Raw genomic sequence first — 26,821 nt, forward strand, 5'->3', positions numbered from 1 at the left:
TCTGAGTAGGCTGGAGGAGAGACCCCTGCCACGCCAGACCTTGTGTTTGGTCTTCTATAGTTTTGCACTGTTACATGCATCTGGTGTGGGACCTTGTTAGACCAGCCAAAGATCAGCCCTACTTAAGCAGATACTTCCAGTTTATGTGAAAGATCTTGCAGGTATTCTTTCTCACCAGGGATGCACTCCTTGCTTTTGTCTGGGTCATTTATTCCCACCAAAATAGGAAGGGAATGGTCAATGGGTAGACTGCCGGGCCATAAGCACATTAATCAGGATAGTAGATTCTCCCTTTTCTCAACCCCCATTTCCTATTGGGTCAATCTGCAGACCAGCAGGAGATTTTAATTGTGCTTCTCACTGTTCAGGGCATGCCAAAGCATTACCTTATTGAGATGACCAAAGGCATTCTTTAAATAGCATTTGTTTTTAAAAATGAGGTTCTTCCTTTATCACATAGTATGTATTTTTTGAGTAATTTTGTACCATTACTGTAAGGGTACTTTCACTGTGTCGTCTGAGCTTTTTTCCTTTACAAGAGTAAAATCCACATATTTGACCTGTTCATTTTATGTTGTGAATATTTAGCCTTTATTTTTTTCTAATCTGTGTTCTGTATGTGAACCAGTGAGCCAAACTCTATGCAGTGTAAATTGGTGCGGCTCCCCTGAGTTCAGTGCAGTGATGCCAGTTTACACCAGCAGAGAATAGGATCACTTTTCTTTTTCACCGAGGTCTGAATCTGATGATCAGGAAGCAGGTACTTACCATACTGTCTGCTTTATTTGTAATAGATCAAAAAGGAAATAAGCGAAGCCGTTTCAGTTCTTGGGCACCTGAAGCTTGCAATCCACTTAGCAATTCCTTCTTTGTTTTGTCTTGCAGTATTACTATTCTGTAAAAGATATATCTGTTGGAGGCATGTGTATCTGTTATGGCCATGCAAGGGCTTGTCCTTGGGATCCAGCAACTAACGTACGTATATTTCTAGGCCCCTTGTTCATGGTGTGGGCTAGAAAAAATGAATATTCCCCCTTGACAGAGTTCTGTGAATTGATGTCTGTTCCCCACTTAAACAATGTAACCAAAACCTGTGCCACGGAGAAATAATGTCAGCAATCAGAATGATGGACTTTGAATTCCGTCAACACAGTAACAGAGAGAGATTTTCTCTTAAAAAAAAAAAACAAAAAAAAAACCCAAACAAAAAAAAAAAACTTTTGAATAAATCCATTCATTTTGGAAACTGTCCAGCTCTGACAGGAAGTTACATGATTTAGCTTTAGTCTTTCTATTCCTTCCATGGTATTAATCATGATTTTTCTTAAACAAACAATCACCACTTTAATTGATACCTGTAAATAAACAATGGGACATTTTCCATGTCAGAAACAGTAAATGAATGAGTAAATGAGTTGGTCTGGAAAATCATGAGGTGGTTATCAATTTTTCTTCTACATTTTTAGCTTTCTGTTCAAGTTCAACTCTCTCAGATACATAATCAAATAAGGAATGCAGTTTAAGACTAATTCTCCAGCTCCTTCCCCATTCCATCCACATGCTCACACACATTAATACAAAATTGAAATGGCTGAATTTATCTATAATGCTATTCGTATGCAACAGTGTGAGATCACACCAAGCTTTCCCTTATGGAGAAGTCATGCAGAATTTTATAGAAAATAGTAATCATTCTATAGGATTCTGAACCATCCTATGGAATGTAATAGAAAATCGTATCTCTGCTATAAAGTGAAATAGAATATTTCAAAGCCCTCTAGAAAACATCTCATTCTGTAAAAAAACATCTATAGCTCTTCTGAGTAATTTCTACAGAATCCTGTTAAAACAATATAGAATCCTGTTGATTTTATTTGTATAGGCCTCTTTCATAAGATCTGCATAACAAATACGGAACCATTTCTGCAGTTATTTTCAAAGACAGCTGTCGGATTACAATCAGAGCATTAGGCTTGCCTTGCAAAAGTGATGGTAACATTGTGGGATCAGAAGGGCGTTCTCCAGAAAACTCTGTTTGGATGTCCTGCCTATGCATCACAGGGAGGGGTCGCAGTGGGGTGAAGTATCCTCTTTCGCTGCTATGCAACTATTTGTTGTCTGAATTGTGTTAAAACTATAATAAATAGAAACAAACAAACAAACAAAAAAAGAAATGTACATAGAATCCAGTCACTTTGCTCGCAATAATTTGCATAAATGTTTTTCTGGAAAGGGTTAGATCTCAAATATTGAAGATCATTATAACACTATGATGAATAAATTTTAAAGGACCATTGAAGAAAATGGGATAATAGAAGAGAGGGTGTCAGTCACATGTGGGTTCGTTTGCATGTATTACTAACCTCCACCTGTCTCAAACCTCTTATCTTTGCTTTGTTCTAACATCTTGCTGTATTAATACTTTGTTTTCTTTTTTTTAAATGTCAATTAGAGATCTACTTGTGAATGTGAGCACCACACATGTGGGGAAAGTTGTAACCATTGCTGCCCCGGTTTCAATCAAAAGCCCTGGAGAGCTGGGACCTTCTTGGTCAAGTCTGAGTGTGAAGGTAAGTTATAAAAAAAAAGCAAAGCAAAATAAAAAAGTGTTATCTTGACTCCTGATCAGCTCTTAGTAGTATTTAGTCCAAAAACCTCTGCAGAATTCATTTGACTTAAAAATAACACTTACAAGTGATTGTAAATGTAAACCTCATGTTGCTCATATCCACTATGCTATTTTTTTACCACATAATAAATAGACCTGGTAGAAAAAGTTTCGATGAAATAGATTTCCAGTGAAAAATGGAGTTTTGTCAAAATTAAAACCTTTTGTGAGAATATGTCAGTTTTGATGAAATTTCCAATAGGAGAATGTCAAAACAATTTGCTTTGACTTTCTTGTATTGTTTTGATAAGATAAAAATGGTTCATTTAAATTCAATTCTTTTTACTGATATTTATATAGTTATATTTAACCATTTATATATAATTTCAACATTATCTAAATGAAATAATTTGATATTTCCAAATAATTTTTTTTCTAAATTTACATTTTGTGGAAAATATCGATATTCAATTTTTTGTTCCCATTTGGAATGAAAACAAATTTTGAAAAGCTGGAATTTCTCCCATCTCTAGTAATAAGAGTTAACATTGATGTTCACAGACCACCTTAATTTCTGAACCTATTAGAATGCAATGCTGCACTGTATGTGAGTGTTCATACAGCTAGAGGAGTGCAAATGCATTTATTTTAATGCTCTCAGTGCAGGCCTGTACCTAAATAGTGCAAATGAGCCCATACGGTCTGATCCAAAGCATGCTGAAGTCAATGGAAAGACTCCCTCTGAGTTCAGTGGGCTTTGGATCAGGGATTCCTATTTATTACAGTTTGGAAATGACAATTATAAAAATTCTATATTTATATGAGACAGGCACCAAACGGCTTTGCAATACGCTGGAAAATATTAGAGGTTGGCCGTGGAGGTGGAGCTTAGATTCTGGTTAAGTTGAGACTAAGGCTTGGGGTCTGTGGCCAAATCATGATGAAAGGGTTGATTCAATAGTGCTGAAATCTTGCAGGCTGTTTTACCCATTTTGATAGTGGAACTCCCATGAAGTGAGTTGTGTCTGCACAAGAATATTGTCCTTTTGTAATTTTGGGTCGAGCCTGGAACAAAAGCTAAAGGGAGCAATTTTGGATCTGAGGATTCAAATTTGAACTGTTCTGAAATTTGAAGGAGTTTAGATTCAAAGTCTCTATTCTGACCATCTCCAACATCCATTATTGTAGATGAAATACTTTCATTAAGCTTCCTATTTAGTTTAGATGAATATTAATGTCGCTGACAGTTTTAATATTTCAATACGTGCTTTGTTGTTCTTGTATCTTCTTGTGTCTTGTACTATCCAATTTTTTTCATGAGCAACATGTGTATTCAGCAAAATGTTATGGGATCACCAATTTAAAATGGTATATTACAGCATGTTTAAAAAAAAAAGAGAGAGCTTTTAGGGCTTTTTCCCAAGATGAGACCCCTGGAAAGAAATACTATGTGAAGGCGCTTCAGGCACCATTTGTGAGTGGACCTTATTATTTTTAAGAGCTGAAGAAGTGATATGTTCATGAGTAAGTCTGCTATTTGTTTCAATGTTCATGGCACAAGTGTCAAAATGATGAAAGAATGTTGTTAATACTTCAGTAAAAATGTTATTTCTACATGTCTATAGCCTGGATGTGATGTTTGCTATTATAGTTGTCTCTTTTTCAGAATGCAATTGTCACGGGAAGACACGGGAATGTTACTATGATCAGAATATTGCAGACAGAAATCAGAGTTTGAATGTCCATGGAGAATACTCTGGGGGTGGAGTGTGTATTAATTGTACAGAGAACACTGCAGGCATAAACTGTGAGACCTGCATTGATGGCTACTTCAGGCCGAAAAAGGTAAAGTATGCTTTGCTGTCGCTTCTATGTACTTCAAACTATCACTTCCGTGTGGGGAGTTAGGTTATTAAATAGCAAAGATACACTTTTGATTTCCATTTTATGAAGGTTAAGGTCTAATTCTGACAGTCAACTAGTTGCCTTTCACAGTTGGAAATCTGTAAAGTAGATGTTCACAGGAATATGAAAGCAAATTGTGTTGATATGAAGGAATGTACTTAAGGTCAGGGCCTCAAGCTAGTACTTCAGTTTGAATTAAAGGAGGATGCAATCCTGTAAACACCGCTTTTTGCATCAGTAGAGAATTTCAACATACACTCTCAGAAAGCAGAGAAATATTGCTGTAGTTGTTGGGGATGGTGGGGAAGTTGGGGGAAAAGAGAATCTATAATTGGTTTAAGCTCTTTAAATAGACTTAGAAGTACTACTACATTATATCTGTTACCATGACCTGGCCTTTGTCAGGGATGGCCGAAATACAGTTTCAGACCAGACATAATTAACAGAGTTCTACAGTATATCGTGTGGATGCCTTCCACTTCAGTAGAGAGAGAGATGGTATGTGGAAATGCTACATTGAATCCCAGCAGGTGATCCTCCATCTTGGTCTGAGTTGAGGCCATGAGAAGAAGCATGACATACTGGTATCCATTATCTCCATGGGCTGAGACTCTGTATTAAAGATCCAGAGGGCTGCTCTCTACTCTATTTGGGTGTGCCTCTTGGGTTCCTGGGGGTTCTTGGTACATTATCTGTGCGGCCCTCAGTTGAGCAAAGTTTGGCCACTGACCCTGGTTGTTCTTCCCTCTACTACCATGGAGACAAACAACAAATGACAAAATTTAAAAATTCCCGCAATAGTGAGGTTGGACTTGGTCTTCAAAGCATATAGAAGAATTAATTTTGGTCTCTTGTCAGTGCTGATTTTGGAGCAAAATTCAAGTAGTCTTCTAACAAGTAATATTTGTGTCCACAATCAATTGCGAGCATAGAAAATGTGGACAAGCATCTGAAAATACAATAGGAGGGCTATGCAAGGTCACAAAGAGAGTATGCCAGCCTGGGAATAGAACTCTCACGTCCGAGGTTGTATGGTGGCATTTTCAGAAGCACATGAATGACATAAAAGAGCATAACTTCCATTGACTGTCAATAGGACTTGTGCTCCTAAGTCATTTAGGCACTTTTGAAAATACCACTTTAACTTCTTTGTCTTAACTATGAGATTATTCTTTCTTCCCAATAATGGGAAAAGATTATGAAAACATTCTCAAGGTTCAGTGTAGTTTTGGCACCTTTCCGTGTTCAAAGATGTTGGTTTATCAATGGGTTAAAATGCTGAATTTTGGAATAAGGGTGAGGAAACACAGGTTTCAATGTGTGTTGGACCATGTCCCCTGAATTGTTGGGGATCAGGCACAGAATGGAAGTGTTAATAAGATTTTACAACCAACATAACAGCTCTTTATTGCTTGTGCCCAATTCATCAAGCAACACCAAGTAGAGGTCAACTGACCTTAAGGGCACTTGAAATGAACAACCACATGGGATCCCAAGGTAATAGAGTCCTCACAGAGGAAAATATGATTGTACTTGCCCAGTCATAATCAATAATAAGTTCCATTCCCTTCTGTATAAATCCTCTGCTGCCCACTGGAAAAAGAATGATGGAATCTGGATGCCTAGATTTCTCTGCACTTTTTATTTTGTGTCCCAGACATAATGTTATAATAAAATTTGGGTCTTGTCTGGGGTTTCTTTTCTAAGATTTAAAAAAGGAAGGTGCATTTATTCAGTAGTTTAATTATTGTGTTTCACTTGTCTCGGACCGTGTAAATGAACTACTTCACTTACATTAACTTTCACTCCATGCTTCTCATTCATTACCACAGTGCTGCAGAATTTAGGTACAAGGAACCAGAAGATGTTTAAAAACTAAAGCATGCTATCACTCACTGTAATTAAAAAATAATAAAAATGTTTCTATTAATATTAGTTTATATACAACTGCTTAACAAGCTAAATTTGGGACTTCAACTAGGAGTGTCTCTTTGATAAAAATTTGCTAGGATGAACATCCAGACTGAAATAACAAATTAATAGACTGACTGAATGATGCTGTTTGTTTTTTTTTAAATCTTGCACGTTTATTTAAAACAAACAAACAAACACCTAAGCACATTATGATTCAATCCTGACTTCTTCTGTTTGTTTGTTTTTTTTAATTAAGTACCCAGTTTCTAATTTTTAAAAGGATAGATTTAGCTTTGAAACTCACTGGGGTTTTTGTTACTTTTATTTATTTCTGGTAGGTATTACCAAGTGACTCTAAGCCGTGCTACCCATGTTCCTGTGATCCAATTGGGTCTTTACATGGTACTTGTGTCAAGGATGAGAAACATGCGGAAGGAGGTGAGATCCCTGACAGTTAGATTACAATGTTAAACATTGTGCATACCATTGTTAAAGTGAAAGCTGAATCATCTCTTCCCTTCACTGAGCCAGCTCTTACAAAGAAATACCACCTCACAGCAGACCTGTTAATCCATTCACATGGTCACTAATCCACCTGTGCTCTTACAGCATTCTCTCATACTGTCTTTCAGTTTGGTAGCTTGCAGACATATTCACGTTGGGGAGAATATTCCCAACTGAACTTTTTTTATTTTGGCTTTTCCCATTATTTGGTGCTTTTCTGGTCACACACAGATACACTCTCTCTCTCGGCTTATAGCACGTCTCCTCATTCGGTGCTGAGAAGCAAGATGCATGTATGAAGCACATAGTATGCAGTTGCAAACTTGTAAAGGATTTTCTTGCCAAGAGCAAGGAGCTTTCTTTTTCACAGACAGAGATTAAAAATAAAGCAGAACCTTAATCTTATCCTCTCTTTTCTTCTGAATGCTTATTTGCATTTGAAAACTAGGTAAAGTCCCTTTGAAAGGTATCATATTTACCTACTATCCCTATTATTACTGTGGGATTACAAATTCTTCATTTTAGTTTCTCTTTAAGAGCTATCTTCAAATAGAGAACATGCTGTTTTCTTGTAGCTTGGAAAGAATGCTTTTTTGTTGTTGACATTTGGTTGGGATGCAGCAAAACTTCAATGTAATTTTTAAGAGATTTTTTAATTGGACGAATTGTACACCATTGGTAAGAGATACTCCTAGTGATCTTTTCTCAAGTAGATCAATGGAACATAAAAGGAACACAACAGAGCTGTAAATACAAAGTCCACAGGTACAAAATCTACTATATCAGCCATGGACTGATTACATCAGTTCAATAATGTGATTAAAGATTCTAGATGCAGTTATAGAGCCTGATTAATACAGAAGTGAAAGGAACAGTGTATCACACAGTTTAATAGGAAATTGTGTAGAAACTGAAGAGAACGTGACTCCCAGGGTTAGAAAAGACACAGTAAGACAGTGATGTCTTTAGCCAATTTGTGGGTAAAAATGCACAGGTTATAGATGAGGGACTTAAAAAACCAAAGGCTACTTTCATGTTATTAAAAGGGACACCTTTTATTCAAACATCTGCTACTGCTGAAGTTCAGTCTCTTTAGTATAATAATGAGGCTATCATTTTGAGAGAAGAAGGTCTTAATTAAAGAAATGTGGTGCCATACATGCATGCATGTCTCTGGGTTGCTGTCAGTTATAGCGCAGTTTATTTCTCATACTACTGAACCAACCTCTGTAAGGGACATTTTACAGGGTTTTGCACTGTGCAGAGCAGGGTTAAACACTGCTTCAAAATAATTGCATCCCCTGTGTCCTTGAAATCTTTTCTTCCCTTGCTTTTGTGATTCTGTCCCCTCTTGGTTCTCCTCCTGCCTCTGCAGTCATTCTGCCAGTGTTTCTTCAAATAGGTTCTCCTGTTCCCCTCTTCCTCTCTCCCTGGTGGCATCCTGCAGAGCTTCATCCTTGGCCCACTCCTCATCTTTCTCCACAGACTTTCTCTATCCATCTAATCCTATATTTCAATGTCTCTCTCTCTACCTGGATGTCTTGACATTTTCTCCTCTTTTTACCATTAAACCTTTTGTCTAGGTCCTCATCATCTCCTAGCTTGACAGCTCCTCCTTCCTGACATCCATCTCACCGTGTTCAGCTCCATCTATGTTAGAATACTCTTCTAGTCTCCCTGTCGGCTATGTTTTCTCTACCATAACAGATACAGGCTTCTTTTCCTCACCTTTAAGGTCTTGTATCTTGTCATGTTGCCTTCCAACTCTCTATTCTGCCAATGATGCCAGCCTCAGTTGTCCATTTGTCCATATCGCCAATAAACTCCTCCTGCCAGCCATCATTACTGGAATACACCCCCCCCCCCCCGAAGCAGTCTGTGCAGAAGGACAGAAAAAAGGCTTTAAAGCCACTCTTCTATCCTTCTTGAAGTCCCTCCTCAAAATCCTTTTCTACTATGATGCCTATGGGAAAGGACAATTTGTAATGGTGGCTAGAGGACCAGTAAGGGAGTTCTGATATTTTATTTATATATATATATATATATAAAATTAACAGACTCAAATCATCTAACTGTGCGTACAACTAGGCTACATAACCACATTTCTGGTCACAGTGCCTTTATCTTTGCTCCCCTGTTACCTCCAATAATTTGTTACTCTTACTTGTTGCCTGTTGTCTTAGATTGAAAGCTCCTTGGAGCTGCAACTGTTGGTGGTGCTGTGGTTGTTGAAGTCCATTCTTACAAGGAAAAGCCTCTTTGTTTGACAGGTTCTTAGACGGTAATAACTGTCATCCCAGGTGGTGGTTAGGTTTCAGCTGGAGCCATTAATGGTGGTGATGTCATTTGGGTCCCTCTTTTTCTGGCCTGTTCTGATGAGGACATCTTTCAGGATTAGGATGATGAAGGGCTGGGATCCCAGGATATGGTGAATGTGGCAGCCATGATGCTGAAGCTCATTCTGGTAGAGTCTGTCTGTTCTTTCTGTTTGTTCTTCCTTTTGTTCTTTCATACTTTTTCTACAAAAATCTTTCTTTTAAGGACCCACAAGGGAGTGATGGGTGGAATAGTCATCCCCTCATTATTTTGTCTTCCAATTAGGTCTAATGTTCGACATGCCAATTTTGGCTCATTGACTTCCAGCTCCACATCTCCTCTTTTTAACAAGTATAGTTTCAACACAGTCCTTGAATCATATCAACTTGGCCTATTATGTTTTGACTAATTTAGTCTCTCTGTCTGATTCTCTTGCAACTGTTTATAATGTATTTTATTGAAAATAACTTGACCTACTTTCCATGGTAAACCCCTCAGCAGGCAAAAGTTATAGACCATTTGTCACAACAGCTCTTATACTGCAGGCATCAATGTAGTATCTAGGCACAGGTCCAAACTTTTTTTCCTTACAGATCCCTGTTCATTTCTGCCTTGAATATGTGCTCAATGAAACCTTATGTACTAAAACAAAAATTGTACCTAGCCAATTGTGAAGGAAGTACAGTAAATTTTATGTATTGAGCCTATAATATGCTACTTTGACAGAATCTCTATTTCAGTGAAGATAGCAAAAAGCCTCTCATCCAAGACAGCAACTGAAAAAAGCCAATTTACTTGAATATTTGTAAACTGAAATGAGTCTGTTTCTTGTCTGAATGAAAGGCTGTGAAACATGATCAATTCCAATGGAATTTCTCTATGTGCTTGCAAATCAGAATGAATGCACATTTGATATATTGAAACACATTCCAGAGGAGCTGGCTGGTTGTTTAAGGAGAAATTGTTCACTCGATGTAAAATGGAAATCTGCTTCTGAAGTATGTGGTACACAAAGCAATAAACAGGTTATAATTCTTAACTTTAAAGGGAAGATGATGATTAGAGGTATAGGCTAGCAATGAGAGATTCTTATTAAGATGGAGGCTACAGGTCATGCACTCTGGGTATGCCAAGACTGAGGATTATTGAGTAATAATTAAAATGTCTCTCTGTGGCCTGGTACAGGAGTACTTTGTGTGTTTGGTACAATTAACAATTGACCATTGCTACAAGAAGAGACTATAGAAAATTGTATACACAGTTATGATGAGGTTCAGATAGATCAGAAAGCAGGTTGGAGAATTACATTCCCAAGTGATCTGGATTTGTTTTAGTAAAAATGTTTCTTTTTTAATATATCATTCCCATTATGACCAGTATACTGTACATTTTAGTAGAAATACTTTCTCTACTATCATAGTATGCTCCACGATAATCCTAAAGGTAAATAATGATGCTTTGGGAATAAATAGCACATTTTAATTTTTTAATCTCAAAGTGCTTTTTAAACACTGATTTTCATAATAGTTCTATATGATAGGTTTATGTTCTATATAGATAAGAGCCAGAACCAGAATCTTTTATCAAACCATTTCATAGCTCAAACTTGGGTATGGACAAAATGGAGCTCTGATCCGAACAACCATTGGTTTTGTATTTGAAAGGCCATAATCCGTGTAAAGATTTGCCAAATTAAACAGTGACCTCTTCAACCCATCTGTAATCCATGTTACCGGTGGATAAACTGAAGCACAGACGTTAAATGATTCAGTCCATAATCACCCAAGTCAGTGGCATAGCTGGGTCCTCTGAGACCTGACTCCCAGCCCACTACTCTAAAAATTACATAACACTCCCTGCCTGAATCATCCCACCTCTTCATCCAAGGCACTATAGCAGTGGTTCCCAATCCTTTTGACTCAAGGGCCACAAATATAATTTTTACAACCATGAAGGGCCACCAGTCTCCAGCAGCAGCCCCCCTTTTTCCTCACTGCAGCCAGAGGGAAGGAGTTCAGCGAGGAGGATCTCCCATCCCTCTGGCTGCAGCAGGGAAACCGTGCACTCCGCCTGGGTCCCTAGGCAGTGGTTCCCTTCTGTAGCCAGGGGGACAGGAGATCAATGTTCCCCTCCCTCTGACTCCAGCAGGGATCCAGCACATAGGGACCTGGGCGGAACGCATTGCTGTGCTCTCTGTTACAGCCAAAGGGAGGGGAGCGCTGATCTCCCGTCCCCTTGGCTGCAGCAAGGAGCCTGCACCAGCAATGTGCTCCGCCTGGGTACTTAGGCAGCAGCTCCCTTCTGCAGCCAGTGGAAGAGAGCCATGGATCACTCTGAAAGACCTTGCAGGCCAAAAGTGGCCCGTGGGCCATGGGTTGGGAACCACTGCACTATAGTATGGGGTGACACAAATAATCTCCCAGTAATTTTGCTCTTAATCAACCTGTAGCAGCTGCAGTGGTTGGTTGCTTCCTGAATGAGAGGCTCTGTTATGCTGCCATGTTTTCGTCCACCATATTTTTATATGTAATGCTAAGTCTCAGTCACAGCTGTTCATTTTAAATGTAAAGCTTGCGCAGACATTGTGGGATAAATAAGACCTGGATGCTGTCACCCTCACTCACATTCAGTAGTACTTTACTCAGGGAGCAGACCCATTGATTTCCATGAAGTTTCTTGTGGGGTTAAGGTGCTACTCCGTAGGAGTAAGAGTGGCACACTGGCCCTAGGATTGTCTGCTTTTCAGGGCATGGACTGTGTACACAATTTATACTTGCACAGTACCTAACACAAGTAATCCTTGCAAAACTATCATAATACAAATAACAAATAATAAAGATGAATCAATACATGTGGGGGTTTAGTGTTTTCTTTGACTTTCCATAGGCATGCTTCCTGGATTCTGCCTCTGCAAGCCTGGTTATGCAGGTAAAAGCTGCAATCGATGTGCATCCGGTTACATGGGTTATCCTGACTGCATGGCCTGTAACTGCTCCCTGAAAGGCAGCTTGAATGATGACCCTTGCATAGGATCCTGCATTTGCAAGGTATGGGTGTCAAAATATTTTCAGCCATAGTGAATGATATGACAAATTAAAGCCCATTATCCTCTACCATCATTGCAGTGTTGTTATGCTGTTCTTTTTCTTTGAGTGATTGCAGACATCCATTCCACTGTGGGGGTGTGTGTACCTTGTTCAAAATTTTTGGAGATCCCTTAGCAGTACTTGGTGTCTCACACCTCATGCCTCAGTGCCTCTCGTGCCTCACGCCTCTGCACACAGGTATAAAGGGCTGCACTGCCCAGTTCTCTCTCAGTTCCTTCCTACCATCAGTGATGGGGGTTGTTGGAGCTGCCATCTTTGATTCTTCATATCTTCTCTCTCTTAGTGTAGAGTACCTCTAGCATTAATTTGTAGTGTTTTGTGTAGCATATCTGCAAATAATTACTTTAGAAACAAGTTTGGAATACTGTCTTTTCAGTGTACAGCTGCTGGTGCTTGATTGGGTACTGGGCTTGGTACCAGACTAATACCCCGGTCTCCTGGCTTTAAGGCCTGCTGTTCATGTAACAGGTCTTTGCCAGTGAGTGACCCAGAGCTGCCTTAAGTGTCTGGGAGAGGTGCTTGTAAGTGACAAGTGTCACATTTGTAGAGGGTTCAAATCCTGTTAGAAAAAGGAAAGGGCTGCCAGACTCAAGTACCTGCTCATGGAATCTGCACTTCGTCTACCATCAGAAACCCCCTCTCAAAATGGGTACCCAACATGTGTGAGTCTGTTAGTCATGCTCCTCCTGTTCTGACAGAGTCCTCTGGTAGATCTGTGTCCACAGAGCCTAAGAAGAGGTTGCGTAAGTCTACTAATGACTTGATACCAGGACTCTCCAAGGAGAAGCACTGAGTGTTCACAAGAACTCAGAAGGGCGTTCAAAAAAGTCACATCCCCATGATCAATCTGTAAGCCAGGAAGGGTCCATTGAGACCAATTCCCCAACAGATTGGCTTCCATAGTGATACCTTAGGCCCAGGAGCCCTTTCCAATGCCATTGACAACCAAGGCTTTTGAGGCTTCCTGATATTTGCTTAACTTGTCAGTACTGATTTCTCCCATGATTCTCACACGGTACCGATATTGGACCACATACCCCAGAGCACTTCTCAGTACCAGCCACTTCTACTCTTGCAGCACCTCTGTGTAGGATTGTGACTGTAGGCAAGCCAGTGATGATTTTGCCAGTGCAAACCTCCCTCTGGTACCGGTGGGTACAGCTCCTCTGTGATCAGAGGAGACGGACTCCTCATCAGACTGAGAAGTCAGATCCTTTGTATCTCAACCCCTGACTATGCCCAGCAGCCCCAATGAGATGCCTGCTCGCCGTGGTATTGTCCACAGCCTCAATTTTCTAAGAGACAGTGGCCTGTACAGACCTGGGTCCAACCTCCATACCAGTGACCCTTCTGGAATTCTTGAGGCTTCTCTCCAGACTCAAGAACCTCTCTGCTCCCTCCCCACATTTCTATGTCAGCAAGGTGCCAGGAGTGTCTGCAGAACGGTGCTAGTATTGGTACCGTGCAAGCAGAACTGCGTGCTCGGGACTCCCCTATAGAAGAATTGGAGGAGATACCTCCTCAACAACCTTTAACTATGTCACCTGATGAGGCAGTAGTGACTGAATCTTTCCCCCTCCTGATGAATTTAGAGCTTGAGGAGGGTTGCTGCAGGTCTAGATGTCCAGCCAGAAGAGGTACAAGAAAGGTATCACAGGCTTATGGACATTTTAGCCTCTGCAGGCTCCTCTAGTATAGCTTGCCCTATTAATGAAGCCATTCTGGAGCTTGTCAAGATTTTATGACAGACCCCTTCTTCCCTGTGTCCCACTCTCAAAAGGGTGGAGAAAAGATATTATGTCCCTTCATGGGGTTTTGAACACTTTTACAGCCATCCTTCTCCAGGCTCCCTGGTGGTTACAGCCACCAATGAAAAGGGGAGGCAAGGACACCAGGCCTCTACTCCAAAGGGAAAGGAAGCAAAAAGACCTGTTTTTAGCAGGAAACTTTTTATTCCGCATGGGGTTTGCAACTCAGGATCATGAGCCAGCTTGAGCTACTAGCTTGATATGATTTCAGCTTGTAGGATAATGTCCTGAAGTTTAAAGACCAGCTTCCTGATTATGCAAATCAGGAGTTCTCTGCTTTGCTGAAGTAAGGCAAATTAGTTGCCAAAATGGCATTGCCAGTAAGCCTGGAAGTTGCAGTTCTTCAAGTGCAGATCCCTATGTGGATTCCATACATGGGTGCGCATGTGCACAATGAACCAGAGCCGGAACTGTAGTCTCAGTCGACCCCCATGTCCATGCATGGTCCACGTACTGGTGTACGAGGTCTTATGAAGCTGTGCAGGTCGACGCCTCCACAGTTTCCTCTTATTGCCACATGGCCAGAGTCAGAACACTTCTCTTTGCTTTCAAACTGAGTAACTTACAAAAAAAAAGAAAAAAGAAAAGAAAAAGGTTTCTCTTTATAGTCATACTTAGTATTTAGTTTTGTAGTAAAAAAAAAAAAAGGTTAAAGTTAAAGTTAGTTATCGGTAGTTAAGGTTTACTGGCAACCATCACTGGACTGTATTCGAGGGGTCCACCCACTTCGGAGGACTATACCCCCAATCAGGTTGAGTTTAAGAGCTGTGCTTCTTGCCCACAATCTTTTTCGATCAGCGACGAGTACCAATGCTGTCTATGTTGCCTGAGTGAGTCATGTTATTCGGTGCTTCATCTGTCAGTCATTCCCAGCACGGACCCAAGAGACTAGAGAGCTGAGACTCCGGAAATACCTAATGGAGGAAGGAATGCATCTGTGTGCGCACTGAGTTGTGGCACCAATGGACTTGATGGCTTGAGAGGTTTTCTGTATGCCTTCCCTCCAGTTCTGCTCCTGTCCAAAGTCTTATCCAAAGACTTTATTCTAATAGCTCCAGTTTGGCCACATCAACATTGGATTTTGACTTTACTAGCCCTGTTGGACAGACCTCTGCTTTTGCTTCTGAGAGATGTGGACATGATGTCCCAGGATCATGGTCGACTTCTTTATCCCAACTTTCAGGTCCTCCACCTGACAGCGTGGATGCTTCATGGCTGAGAATCTGGGAAGAAGTTTGCTCTAAGCGGGTACAGGAAATGCTGCTAAATAGCAGGAATCCTTCAACTAGGTCTACCTTGCTAAATGGAAGAGATTCTTCATCTGGTCTCTACAAAGAGATGTTCCTCCAGTTCAAGCTCTGATTAGCCATGTCTTGGATTATCTTTTGTTTATGAAACAGCAAAGATTGGCTCTTAGTTCCATCACAGTCTAACTGGCAGCTATTTCAGCTTTCCATTCATCTGTGGATAACCAATCCATTTTTTCAAATCCCATCTCCATCATGTTCCTAAGGGTTTTCTCAGATTATGCCCACAGGTTCATAAAGAAATTGGAGGATTGGGCCAAAGGAAATCTGATGAGATTCAACCAGGAAAAGTGCAGAATTCTGCACTTAGGACAGAAGAATCCCATGCACTGCTACAGACTGGGGACCGACGAGCTAGGCAGCAGTTCTGCAGAAAAGGACCTCAGGGTTACTGTGGACAAGAAGCTGGATATGAGTCAGCAGTGTGCCCTTATTGCCAAGATGGCTAATGGCATATTGGGCTGCATTAGTAGGAGCATTGCCAGCAGATTAAGGGAAATGATTATTTCTCTCTATTCGGCCCTGGTGAGGCCACATTTGGAGTACTGTGTCCAGTTTTGGGGCCCCCACTACAAAAAGGATGTGGACAAGTTGGAGAGAGTCCAGCGGAGGGCAACAAAAATGCTTAGGGGGCTGGAGCACATGACTTATGAGGAGAGGCCAAGGGAACTAGGCTTGTTTAGTCTGCAGAAGAGAAGAGTGAGAGGGGATTTGATAGTGGCCTTCAACTACCTGAAGGGGGGTTCCATGGAGGATGGAACTAGTAGCAGATGACAGAACAAGGAGCAACGGTCTCAAGTTGCAGTGGGGAAGGTCTAGTTTGGATATTAGGAAAAACTTTTTCATCTAGGAAGGTGATGGAGCACTGGAATGGGTTACCTAAGGAGGTGGTGAAATCTCCATCTTTAGAGATTTTATGGCCCAGCTTGACAAAGCCCCGGCTCAGATGCTTTAGTTGAGGTTGGTGCTGCTTTGAGCAGGGGCTTGGACTAGATGACATTCTGAGGTCCCTTCTAACCCTAATATTCTATGATTCAGGTAAGCCCTATAGAATTATACTCAAGATAAGATATTTAAGACATTCAGAAAGCTGTGAATTGCTTATTTCAAACTCCCACCCCCATCCGCCCAGGAGCTATACATTAAAAGCATTTGAACATTGTAAACTCTAAAAATAACCTGTCGTGTCTTTAAAAGAGAAAATTTTCTGAACTATTAGTATAAGAGAAAAATGGCATTTAAGACCTCTATTTTATAGGGATTTTTTTATGTAGAATATATGGTTATTCTGCTTCCGGCATTTGGAAAAGCATATTCTCTTTTCCACTTTGGGCACTTTGTTTGGAAACCTCCAAGGTATTGCTGTCAAAGACACTGTTAAAATCTGACTGCTGAGGCTGTATGTGCTGTAGGCTGAAGTTCTTAATTCCACAGGGAAATCAGCTGTGTGTGTGTGTGTGTGTGTGTGTGTGTGTGTGTGTGTAAATTCAGAAAACAACATATTGATATAGCTTTTGAGTTAAAACAGTATTTTAAAATGATACACAGCTATTTTTAGTTAAAGAAAATATATCCTGGCTACCAACAAAACACATGATGGTCCTGTTGTCCAAAAGATGCATCTTACATAAGAAATAAGTCACCCTGAATATGCTCAGCAGAGAACAAGATGTCAGACACTTTGGGTTATTTTTCAAAGTTCTCAAGAGCAAGTGTGTACAATAAAGTTTCATTCCATCAACTCATATTGCATACACTCATGAACCACTAGTGTGACAATTGTACAGTACTGAAGTCTGATCAGATTATTAATCTTATCCTCACTCGGCACATATATAACACTCAGATGTTCTATGTCAGAAACCTCCTATCAGGGTTTTAATTTCTGAAAATGAGCTGTGATGATGATGATGAGTTATACACTCAAAATAAAATACACACAATGGAATGATAATGGGCCATCTAGGCTAAAATTATCAAATTAGTTATGATCCATGTGGAAAAAGAAAGTGGGGTGCAAACCACAAATGAATCTGTAGACGAAGCTGATACCCAAGTCAAAGAAAGGTCATAGATTCTAGAGCCAGAAGGGACCATTGTGATCGTCTAGTCTGACCTCCTGGATAACACAGGCCATAGAATTTCCACAAAATACTTCCTAGAGCAGATCTTTTAGAAAAATATCCAATCTTCATTTAAAAATTGTCAATGATGGGGAATCCATCCCAACCCTGGATAAATTGTTCCAATAGTTAATTACTCTCACTCAGGGCCCAAGCACAATTTTTTCAGGCCCAGTACAACTTGTAACACAGGCCCCCTCCCACACACGTACCACAATCCCTCATCCAATACATACAATCTCATGAGCCATGAACATTTTTTTCTCATGATAATGGGGGTTGCATCCTGGGCCAGGCACCCCAAGACCTCCAGGCCCTGGTAAAGTGTACCCTTCCCCCAGTGTGAGGCCCTGCTCTCACTGTTAAAAATTTACACTCGATCTCCAGTCTGAATTGGTCAGGCTTCAACATCCAGCCCTTGGATGTTGTTATATCTTTGTCTGCTAGATTGAAGAGCCCATTATTAATATTTTCCCTCATGTAGATACTTATAGACTGTAGTCAAATCACCCCTTAACCTTCTCTTTGTTAAGCTAAATACATTGAGCTCCTTTAGTCTATCAGTACAATGCATGTACTATGAGCAATTTCAGATGCAGTCCCTCTGTTCAATAATGAGCATTCATTGGCAGGACAGAGTGACCAATGTTAAGATCCTCAAGAGAGCAAACACAACCAGCATTGAAGAAACTGAGAGCACAGCTTAGGTGGACTGGATATGTCATCAAAATGGAAGATCACCATCTCCCAAGAAAGATCTTGTATGGGGAGCTAAGGCAGGGCAAAAGAAAGAAGGGTCATCCATATAAGGGCTTCAAAGAAAACCTGAAGAGTAGTCTTCAGTGGGCTGCCATCAATCTCAAAGAACTCGAGCAAGTAGCTCAGAACAGGACTCACTGACAGTCTCTGAGAAGATCAGCATGTAACAGGTTTGAGCAGGATCGATGAAGTCATCTCCAGGCTGCACATGAAAGGTGCCATAGAGCTGCATCATCAAATATCACAGATATGGACTTCCCATGCCCGCAGTGCAGCCGACCCCGTGTATCAGGGTTCGGATTTCAGAGTCCCATGCGTAAATGAGAATTGCAACAATATGTTCATCATCGCCAGCGATTGACTACCAATATAATGCATGTTCTCTCACCCCTTTAATCATTCTCCTGGCTCTTCTCCGAACCCTCTCCAATTCATCCTCTTCCTCCTTGAATTGTGGGCACCAGAACTGGATGCAGTATTCCAGCAGAAGTCGCACCAATGCTAAATGCAGAGGTGACACAATTTCTCTCCATAGGCATGATTTGACTTTTGTATTTGGGGGCAGGGGACTTAATATTATTAATAATAGGTATGAGTCAAACTTCCACATTATTAGTGGTACTTACATTATAGTATACTTAATAAGTGAATCAGAATCAGGGGGATGGAAGTGCCCCCATCCCCCACTCCCCGCCACTCCACGCCAGACCTGAGCCACCTGCCGTTGCCTCTCCCCTTCCCCCAAACATATACCAGAGATTTGCCTCACAGTTTGAAAACCTCTGGTATAGAGTTGGGGGGTGGGGGCAATGCCCCTATATGCCCCCCCGCCAATCTCCCGTGCTCTCTACCCCTACCTGAGATTCTCCTTTTTATGCATTCAAGAATCACTTTAGCCCTTTTGACCACAGCATCACATTGGGAGCCCATGTTCAGCTGATAATCCACCACAAGTCCCAGTCAGTACTTCCCATGATAGGGTCCTCCATCCCCATCTTTCACCCTTGGAAAGATGCTTCCATGTTCTGAATCATATTAATCTAACCAAGAGAAGGTCAATTTTAAGGAACAATACTAAAGTTTGGCCAATCCACATTTTTTATATAAGTATGTTCTTGTGGCAGGTGTATATCTATATGTGACACACACATGCTCCAACATGTGGGTCTTCTCACTTCCTGTCTGCTCCATGACTACATGCAGAAAATAAAAAAAGAAGACACAAAGATGTCCTCTTTGAAATTTTCTGAAGGCAGTTTTCTTGTTCAATAGATTTAATATCAGGAAGGGAACAAAGAATGAAAAGCAAAGAAATTACAGAAGTGGGCATTTAATGGTTAGCTCCATCAGATGAGCTACAGTGAGCTCTGTGGAATATTCTTCAATGGAAAGTGGTCAAAGTCTCATCCTATGTGTAAATTAAAACTGGAGTGAACATAACACCCAAAAATATACTATACTGTCAGAAACAATCCTGCACTGCAGAGGGATGGTTTAGATATCTTTTTCCACCATCAGGGTTTAGGATCTGCTAACAAGAATGATGTGGATTACTTGGAGTTGTAGAGTACAATAGTACAATAGTGCTCTGCTTTGTTACTGAACCTTTTATTTTAACAAATACATTTGCTTTTCAGTCCTCACTTTTATTTCCTTGTCCCACACCAACACATCAGCAAGTCAATTGCATCATATTAGAAGAACGTCTAGGGCCAGATTTTCAAAGTAGTTTCAGAAATTGCAGTTGCAAACATTTGGGTGCATAGAAACCACTTTCAGAGGCTTACTACAGTTAGAATACAGTAGTACTGTCGCTTAAATTTTCAGACCAACAGCCTTGACAGTTGCTTTAAGCTTTTGGTATATAGACTCCAACTGATGTTGCTATTTGGCATTAGAGACCATGAAAACAGATCTAGGAATAGATACTAAATTACCACATAATTGGTAATAACATCCTTATTTGCATCTGCCCTTTGTCTCTCTTTCTTTAGCTGTGTACTGTTTTCTCTCTTTTTCCCCCTCTTGTTTTATTTCTCTTTGCCCTTTGTGTTTCCACTTTTCTCCCCCTTCCATCACTTATCCTTTTTTTTTTTTTGCCTCTTTCCATCTCTCCAGAATCTCTGAACAGAAGGCAGGCCAGTGGCTTTCAGGGCACTTATTTCTGTGCTGCATAGCAAGGCTGATCCTAACCTACTTGTGTTATGGGCAGGCTTTCCATAAACTGTTCAGCCTCTGCTGGCCTGGAGTCAACGATTCTGGTACATCTGTGCGTACTTCACAGTGCTGTGTCCAGGATTAAAGGGACCACATGCAAAATATTTTGGAGAGAGTGCTTATCAGAATAATTCTTCTCTGGGGTAGCTTTGAAAAATACTGTTTCATTATTCAGCTCCCACCATAGTGTGAACCTTTTTGTAATGCACCCCATGTGGAGAAGAGGCATCTCTGTCTCTTCATATAGGCAAGATTAATTACATATTGGTAACTCAGAATCTCAACTAGTAAAAAAACCCTTTGCTGAAAAACAAAATTACAAAGTGCTGCAATGGTTTGTCATTTGGTCCTCTGCTCCAGTTCTCTGTAGAAGTAGAAACACAGGCCTTGCCTATACGTGGAATTAGCCCTCATTTCAACCATAAGTGGCCAGCTACAGGAGTAGCTGCACTGGTGCAAGCCCCAAGTATAGACAAGAAGAACTGAAAAACTACATTTTGCATCGGATGAGCGTACCCTGGTTTTAAGTAGCTATTCCAGTTGCTGGCCACTGATTGCTGATTCCCAAGTATAGGCAATTGCTATATTGCATTGCATTGTATTGCATTGCATTGCTTTCCTCCCTTTGGCCATCCACATTTTAGAGGAGATGTACAAGATTATTGTGAAAAAACAATATGTTCATGGAAAAGGTATAAAGATAAATGGCCAAATTCTATCTTCAGTTACATCCATGCAATCGCTTTAACTTCAGTTGGGTTGCACAGGCTTAATTGTGTGGAGATTTTGGCCTAATATTGACAAATTGGGGGAAGGCTTCCCATAAACGTCTTCCTTTTGCATAGAGCAAAAAGACCAAAAGCAAAAAGCCTCTAGTTTTAATATGTGATAGCCGAAGTAATATTTTAATGTGTATTTCCAGGAAAATGTTGAAGGAGAAAACTGTGATCATTGCAAACCAAGTTTCTTCAACCTACAGCAAGATAATCCCAGAGGCTGCGAGGAGTGTTTTTGTTCAGGGAAAACAAACATCTGTATAGACTCTCACTGGACCTACAGAAGTGTAAGAAAAGTAATAGTAATGTTGTAGTTTAAATATGTAATTGGTTATGTTTTGCATCATTTAAAGCATGTCTTGTGCAACACATGTTATCCTAAGATCTGCAGGCACATTATATGCCATGTAAGTCTTTTCAGATATCCAAAAGAAAAGGATTTCTCACGCACAAGAACTGATCTTTCTTTGTTTTCATTGTGAAAATGTTCTGAAATCAACGCTGTGAATGATACAGAGAGAAACTCAGAAATATCTGTAACAGATGAAGCTGTGTGTGTGAAACAGTTATGGAATATGCAGATGATGAAGTATGAACATGAGGGTAATTGTGAGGTGTCCATAGGGCTGCCTTTTTTCTGGGTATGTAATAAATATCCATATAAACAAATATAAGTTAATTAAGAGTTTACACTTACAAATACACAATTTGCATAAGATATAATATCCTCTATCGGGGCATATAAACCATGAGGGTCTTATGCCTTTCGTGAATTTTTTCTGAACAATATGTATATAGCAACGAAACTGAAAGAGGGGCAAGCCTTCTAATGGTCTGACTTGTAAAAGCATATGGTAGAATTTTTTTTTCTCCCTTTCTTTCTTTTTTTTTTTTTTTTTTTGGTACAAGCATTCCCTATACTTTCAATAAGTTCTCAAAGCCTGGGCACCAGTTTCTCTAAATAGGGAGTGTAATACATGCCCATGTCTGCAAATCTAGCTTGGGAAAACCTGTTTTAGGTTAAATAGCCACTAGTTTTGCCGGTTTGATATATGGGAACTCTGGGAGTAAAGCGGTCTGCCTGGTGTACTTATCTACATACCAGTATCCAGAGAGCTTTTCCAGCTCACAGCTGAGCCATTTCATAGCTCTGCTGGTATCCAGGCTCTGGAAACCAACCAAAACCCTTGAGCTTGCTTGCATGTGCATTAAGCACTTCTGTCCCGGTTAGTTTCCTGATAGAGGATTTCAGAGATTCAGGCTCTGAGGTTTCCAATCTTTCCTTCTGTCTCTCTCTTTCTGGCTAGTTCAGTAGAAGTGACCTTTGAGCTTCTAAGATATAGGTCTTTACAACAATAAACTACATTGTGTATGACTGAATAATATCTGTTCGGGTTTGTTGAACTCTCAGTTCAGTTTTCTGTACCATCTGGGCCTGATATCACTTACAGAATATTTGTATTGTGTGACCTATAGTGTGAGCATGAATGGCTCTTATTCAAATATTACTGGGAGTGAGCCAGAATTTCCTCCCCACTCTCTAAGCCACTGGGAACAAATATTTACCTCTGGCATCCCCTAACTTTTTGGCAGTCTAAGTGGCTGTTCAGGACACACAAATCCAAAAGTTGGTATGCATACAGTAGATACAATTTCCTGTGAATATTCTCATGTCATTTAATATGATTCTTCACTGAGATTAATCAAGATCTTAAACCAAATTAAGCTGCAGAAAAGAGGGAAAAAAAAAACAGATGAAACAGAGAGGCTGGTGGGTGCTGGTACTTTGAGATCTTGACTCTCACTCCAACAGGTATTTCACTCTGTCATTATAGGTAGGAGACATGAGTGGCTGGTATCTGACTGACTTATCAGGTCTCCTTCGAGTTACACCCCAGAAGGACAGTTTTGATGGACCTCAGCAGCTTAGCATCAGTAATGTGGCTGCCAGAAGAGTTCTGCCGCTGATTTATTACTGGAGTGCACCCAGTCCTTACTTGGGCAACAAAGTAAGTGCAGATGGTCCTTGCCTGTAAGATAATTTGATTTATTGCTAGGGAAAGATGTAAGCAACTTTTAAAATTTCCTGTTGGAGGGAAGATTAAGTTGGATAGATATTTGACCAGCAAAATTGCTTGCTGAAAAGAATTGAATTAGGTATGCAGAGAATCTTTATGAGACACACAGCATCAGGGGAAAGCAGAATAAACTAAGTACTTCAATTCTGAGACCTCTTGAGGCCTCTTCTGTCAGGTCTTAGAGAAGCTCAGATAATTTGCAGTGCTATTTCTTGAATGAATTGACTGGCATATGCATATGTGTTTCAGGTTGTCCTCTTTTCTTTCCACTTCGTCCTTGGATATGAAAGGCTGTCCCCTATCCTGCTTTTTACAGATGCAGATTGTGTATCAGAATTTGTGAGCAGGGGGGTTACAAAACTTTAAAGCTTAGTTTAAATTGCCCTGGAACTCAGAAGATGCTGTACTAAACTGAGTGCCAGTTTCACTGCTCATCTTTCTTCACGTCCACTCACCCTCTCTCTCTCTCTCTCACACACACACAAACACATAAGTATCTGCCCTCTGAAGGTTACTGCCCTATAGTAGCTTTTAAAATCTTTGAAGATCTCCCTGGCTCCCTCAGTGATCCGAATATCAGGCTTGCTATCGATAGACTTTCTGCTATCACAGGTGGTGTGCTCTTAAAATGCCAGTTTTCTGTCAGTCTTTGGAACTGAGGACTGAGTCATGTCCTGAACTTGAGCTTTTTTGTGGTGAAGTATATTTGAAACTATGGAGTGCTTCTGCACATTTTCCATTATAGTCTTTTCAGGCTAGTCTGCCTACTTTTTTCCTGTTGGCTGGAAATCAACATGACAGAAGGTAAGTGAGCATGTGAAGATAAAGCAGCATCCTTTCCAAAGAATGTGCGCATCCTGTTCATGGCTATAAGATTGTTAAAGATAGCCAAGCCCGTTCGACTGGAGCAAGGGAAGTTTTTTAGAGCTTCCATATCCAATGAACTTCTCTAGTTGGCTAATAAAAACTTTGCACAGGCAAACTTCTTCCTTTTCCATTCAGTGCACAAAATAACGGGAAGAGTCTGTGCAAATTGTCTGAACATGGAAGACATTTTTTTCAGTGTAATTTGGAGGTCTTTTGTGGTTTACTGTCAGACATTTCTGTATGAATGAAACAATTTGCCTTAATAACTGAACCATATAAATTTTTGATACTACAATAATACTGAAAGCACTTACAAATTACCACAGTACATCTGAACTGTCATGTTACATCACGTAAATTATAATCATGATGACATGCTTAGCTTGGATGATTTAGTGTATTGCTATGGAAATGGAGTATTGCAGGTTCTTATTTGTAAACTCAGTAAAACATTTATCTAAATAGCTGAAACTGGATTAAACCAGCCCTTCTTGACTATGACTGCTAGCTGTGTTACAAGTATAATAATTGCTGTTTTAGGGTAGGTGTACTTACTTAAAAGAATTTCTGCCTTAAAAATATGCAGAGAAAGGTTTTAGGAAGTTTTATATCAAGACGTTTAAGTTTACTATAATCCATAACTGCTGGGGTTCACACTAGAGTTTCAATCCCCTTTCCTTTTATCTCTACCTGTTTTGCTAAAATGCTCTCTCTAAAAATAAATTGTAGTAAGACATGCAGACAACCATCCCTCTATATTGATAGACCCCTGTTTTCAAGCATAGCCCAAGACTCTTATTTGAAAGGCTTCTTTTAACATAAGGCTGGCATGCTGTGTACATGTCTCCCCAGTGTTGATTGCCATATATATTCTATCTCCATGCTTTCAACCCACCTACAAGCGCTGCTTTCAAATGACAAAAGTGTTGTAAAATAGGATGATCCTGAGTTTGTAACCCTGAGCTTTGCTTAAGAGTTAATGACGCTGGAGTTAAATGAGATTGTTCTGTGACAGATTCTGGTTCTTCTTCGAGTACTCGCTCATGTTGATTCCAAGTATGTGTCTGCATGCCACGTGTACAGTCATCAGAGGGTTTTTCCCCAGTGGTACCCATCAGGTCAATATAGGTGCCCCCTGGAGTCAGGTATCCATGGCACCATGGGTGCCAGGTATTGTAGACAGGGAAAGGCTTAGCCTTCCCAAACAGCCAGGCGTAGCCCCACCCCTGCTTCACCATGAGGCCCCGCCCCCTCCTGCTGTGTCGCTGGGGCACTGCAGCAGCTTCCTGCCCTTCTCAGCCTCCCCTGAAAGAGGTGGGGCTGAAGGGGGGATGAGCCAGCTGTTGATCCTGGCCACCCAGCGCTTGGACCACCCAGCTGGTGCTCTGGGGCAGCTGGGGCAGCCAGCGGGCACAGCCAGGGCCATGCGGCCGATGCTCCGGGGTGGCTCGGGCTGCCCAGCTGGTGCTCCGGGGTGGCCAGGGCTGCCCGGCGCTGGGGCTGCTGGGTGGGAGTTCGGGCCACCCAGTGGGGATTCAGGGCAGCTACTGGGGCCACCCAGTGGGGACTCCGCCTGGCTGGTGCTCCAGGGTGACTGAGGCCACGCACAGCTCAGGCCACCCAGCTGGCACCTGGGCACCGATCCCACTCTCCGGTACCTCACAAGAGGCGAAAGAAAACCGAGAGAGGACGCTCACCTACAGTAAAGGCTACGGGAAGAGATGATAACTGGGTGCATCCCGTGACGGGGCACTTGGCACCTTCCCCACCAGGGCCAGCACCGTCAACTTCAGTCCCACAGAGGTTGCCATTGAGTCTGGTGCTGTTGGACATCCTAGAAGAGGGCCACGTGGGAGAGCTGCACTCTCCTTCCATCTCGGATATATTTGAGGCAGCTAGGGATCTGATAACCATGACGACACAGCAGTCCCCCACCAGGATGGAGGAGCAGAAACCAAGACCTCTGTCACCACAGCGAAGTGCAGTGCTGACTAGAGGAAAGCTTACCATGATGCCGCACCAGTCGCTGTCTCCCCAGCACCACTCCCTGACTCCGTCCCGCTCGGCACTGCCATGGTCCTCAGAGTCACAGTCATCTGGCTCATAGGTGGAAGCCTACGCCTCCAGCACTGGTCGCAGAGATGCCGCTACAGGCAAGAGAAGGGGCAGACCCCCTTCATGGGGCCTTGGCCTGCGCAGTGGCAGATGTCTGCACAGTGGTCCTTTTGGACTCTGTGGGCATACCATCAGGCGCAGAGGGCCATTTTGAGATGGTCCTATTAGGTCGCCTCACAAGCACAGGCTCCCCAGGCACCTGAGGTCCAACTAGCACCTCACGGCACTGAAGGGGACAACAACTCTGACACTAAGTGGAGCATAGAGTACGGTGCAGAGACCGGTACCAGTGTGGATCCCGGCACCAAGCTTGACAACCCGGCGCAAAGGAATCCCATGACCAGTCAGACAGACAGATCCGATTCCACCCAGGGTATCATCCTAAGGTGGTATCCCACTTTCACATGAACCAGGACA

At 41.3% G+C, this 26,821-nt stretch overlaps 1 protein-coding gene across 6 annotated transcripts in view; it reads left to right on the top strand.

Moving 5' to 3' along the window:
• LAMA2 (laminin subunit alpha 2) overlaps positions 1–26,821 on the top strand; it is a 482,162-nt gene that overhangs the window by 207,643 nt on the left and 247,698 nt on the right. For all 6 annotated transcript variants that reach the window (XR_010919459.1, XM_067546727.1, XM_067546728.1 and 3 more), the window contains 7 exons: positions 886–975; positions 2,453–2,570; positions 4,275–4,453; positions 6,766–6,865; positions 12,134–12,294; positions 21,491–21,631; positions 23,180–23,353. Coding sequence is in view for 5 of the 6 variants with exons in the window: in XM_067546727.1 (XP_067402828.1) it covers positions 886–975; positions 2,453–2,570; positions 4,275–4,453; positions 6,766–6,865; positions 12,134–12,294; positions 21,491–21,631; positions 23,180–23,353 (963 nt within the window). In the remaining variant the exon portion in view is untranslated. The remainder of the gene's footprint in view (positions 1–885; positions 976–2,452; positions 2,571–4,274; positions 4,454–6,765; positions 6,866–12,133; positions 12,295–21,490; positions 21,632–23,179; positions 23,354–26,821) is intronic.

The sequence above is a fragment of the Emydura macquarii genome, unplaced genomic scaffold (assembly GCF_026122565.2).
Source record: "Emydura macquarii macquarii isolate MOO-44397 ecotype Brisbane River unplaced genomic scaffold, CSIRO-AGI_Emac_v2 contig_1146, whole genome shotgun sequence".
NCBI classification, from domain to species: Eukaryota; Metazoa; Chordata; order Testudines; family Chelidae; genus Emydura; species Emydura macquarii.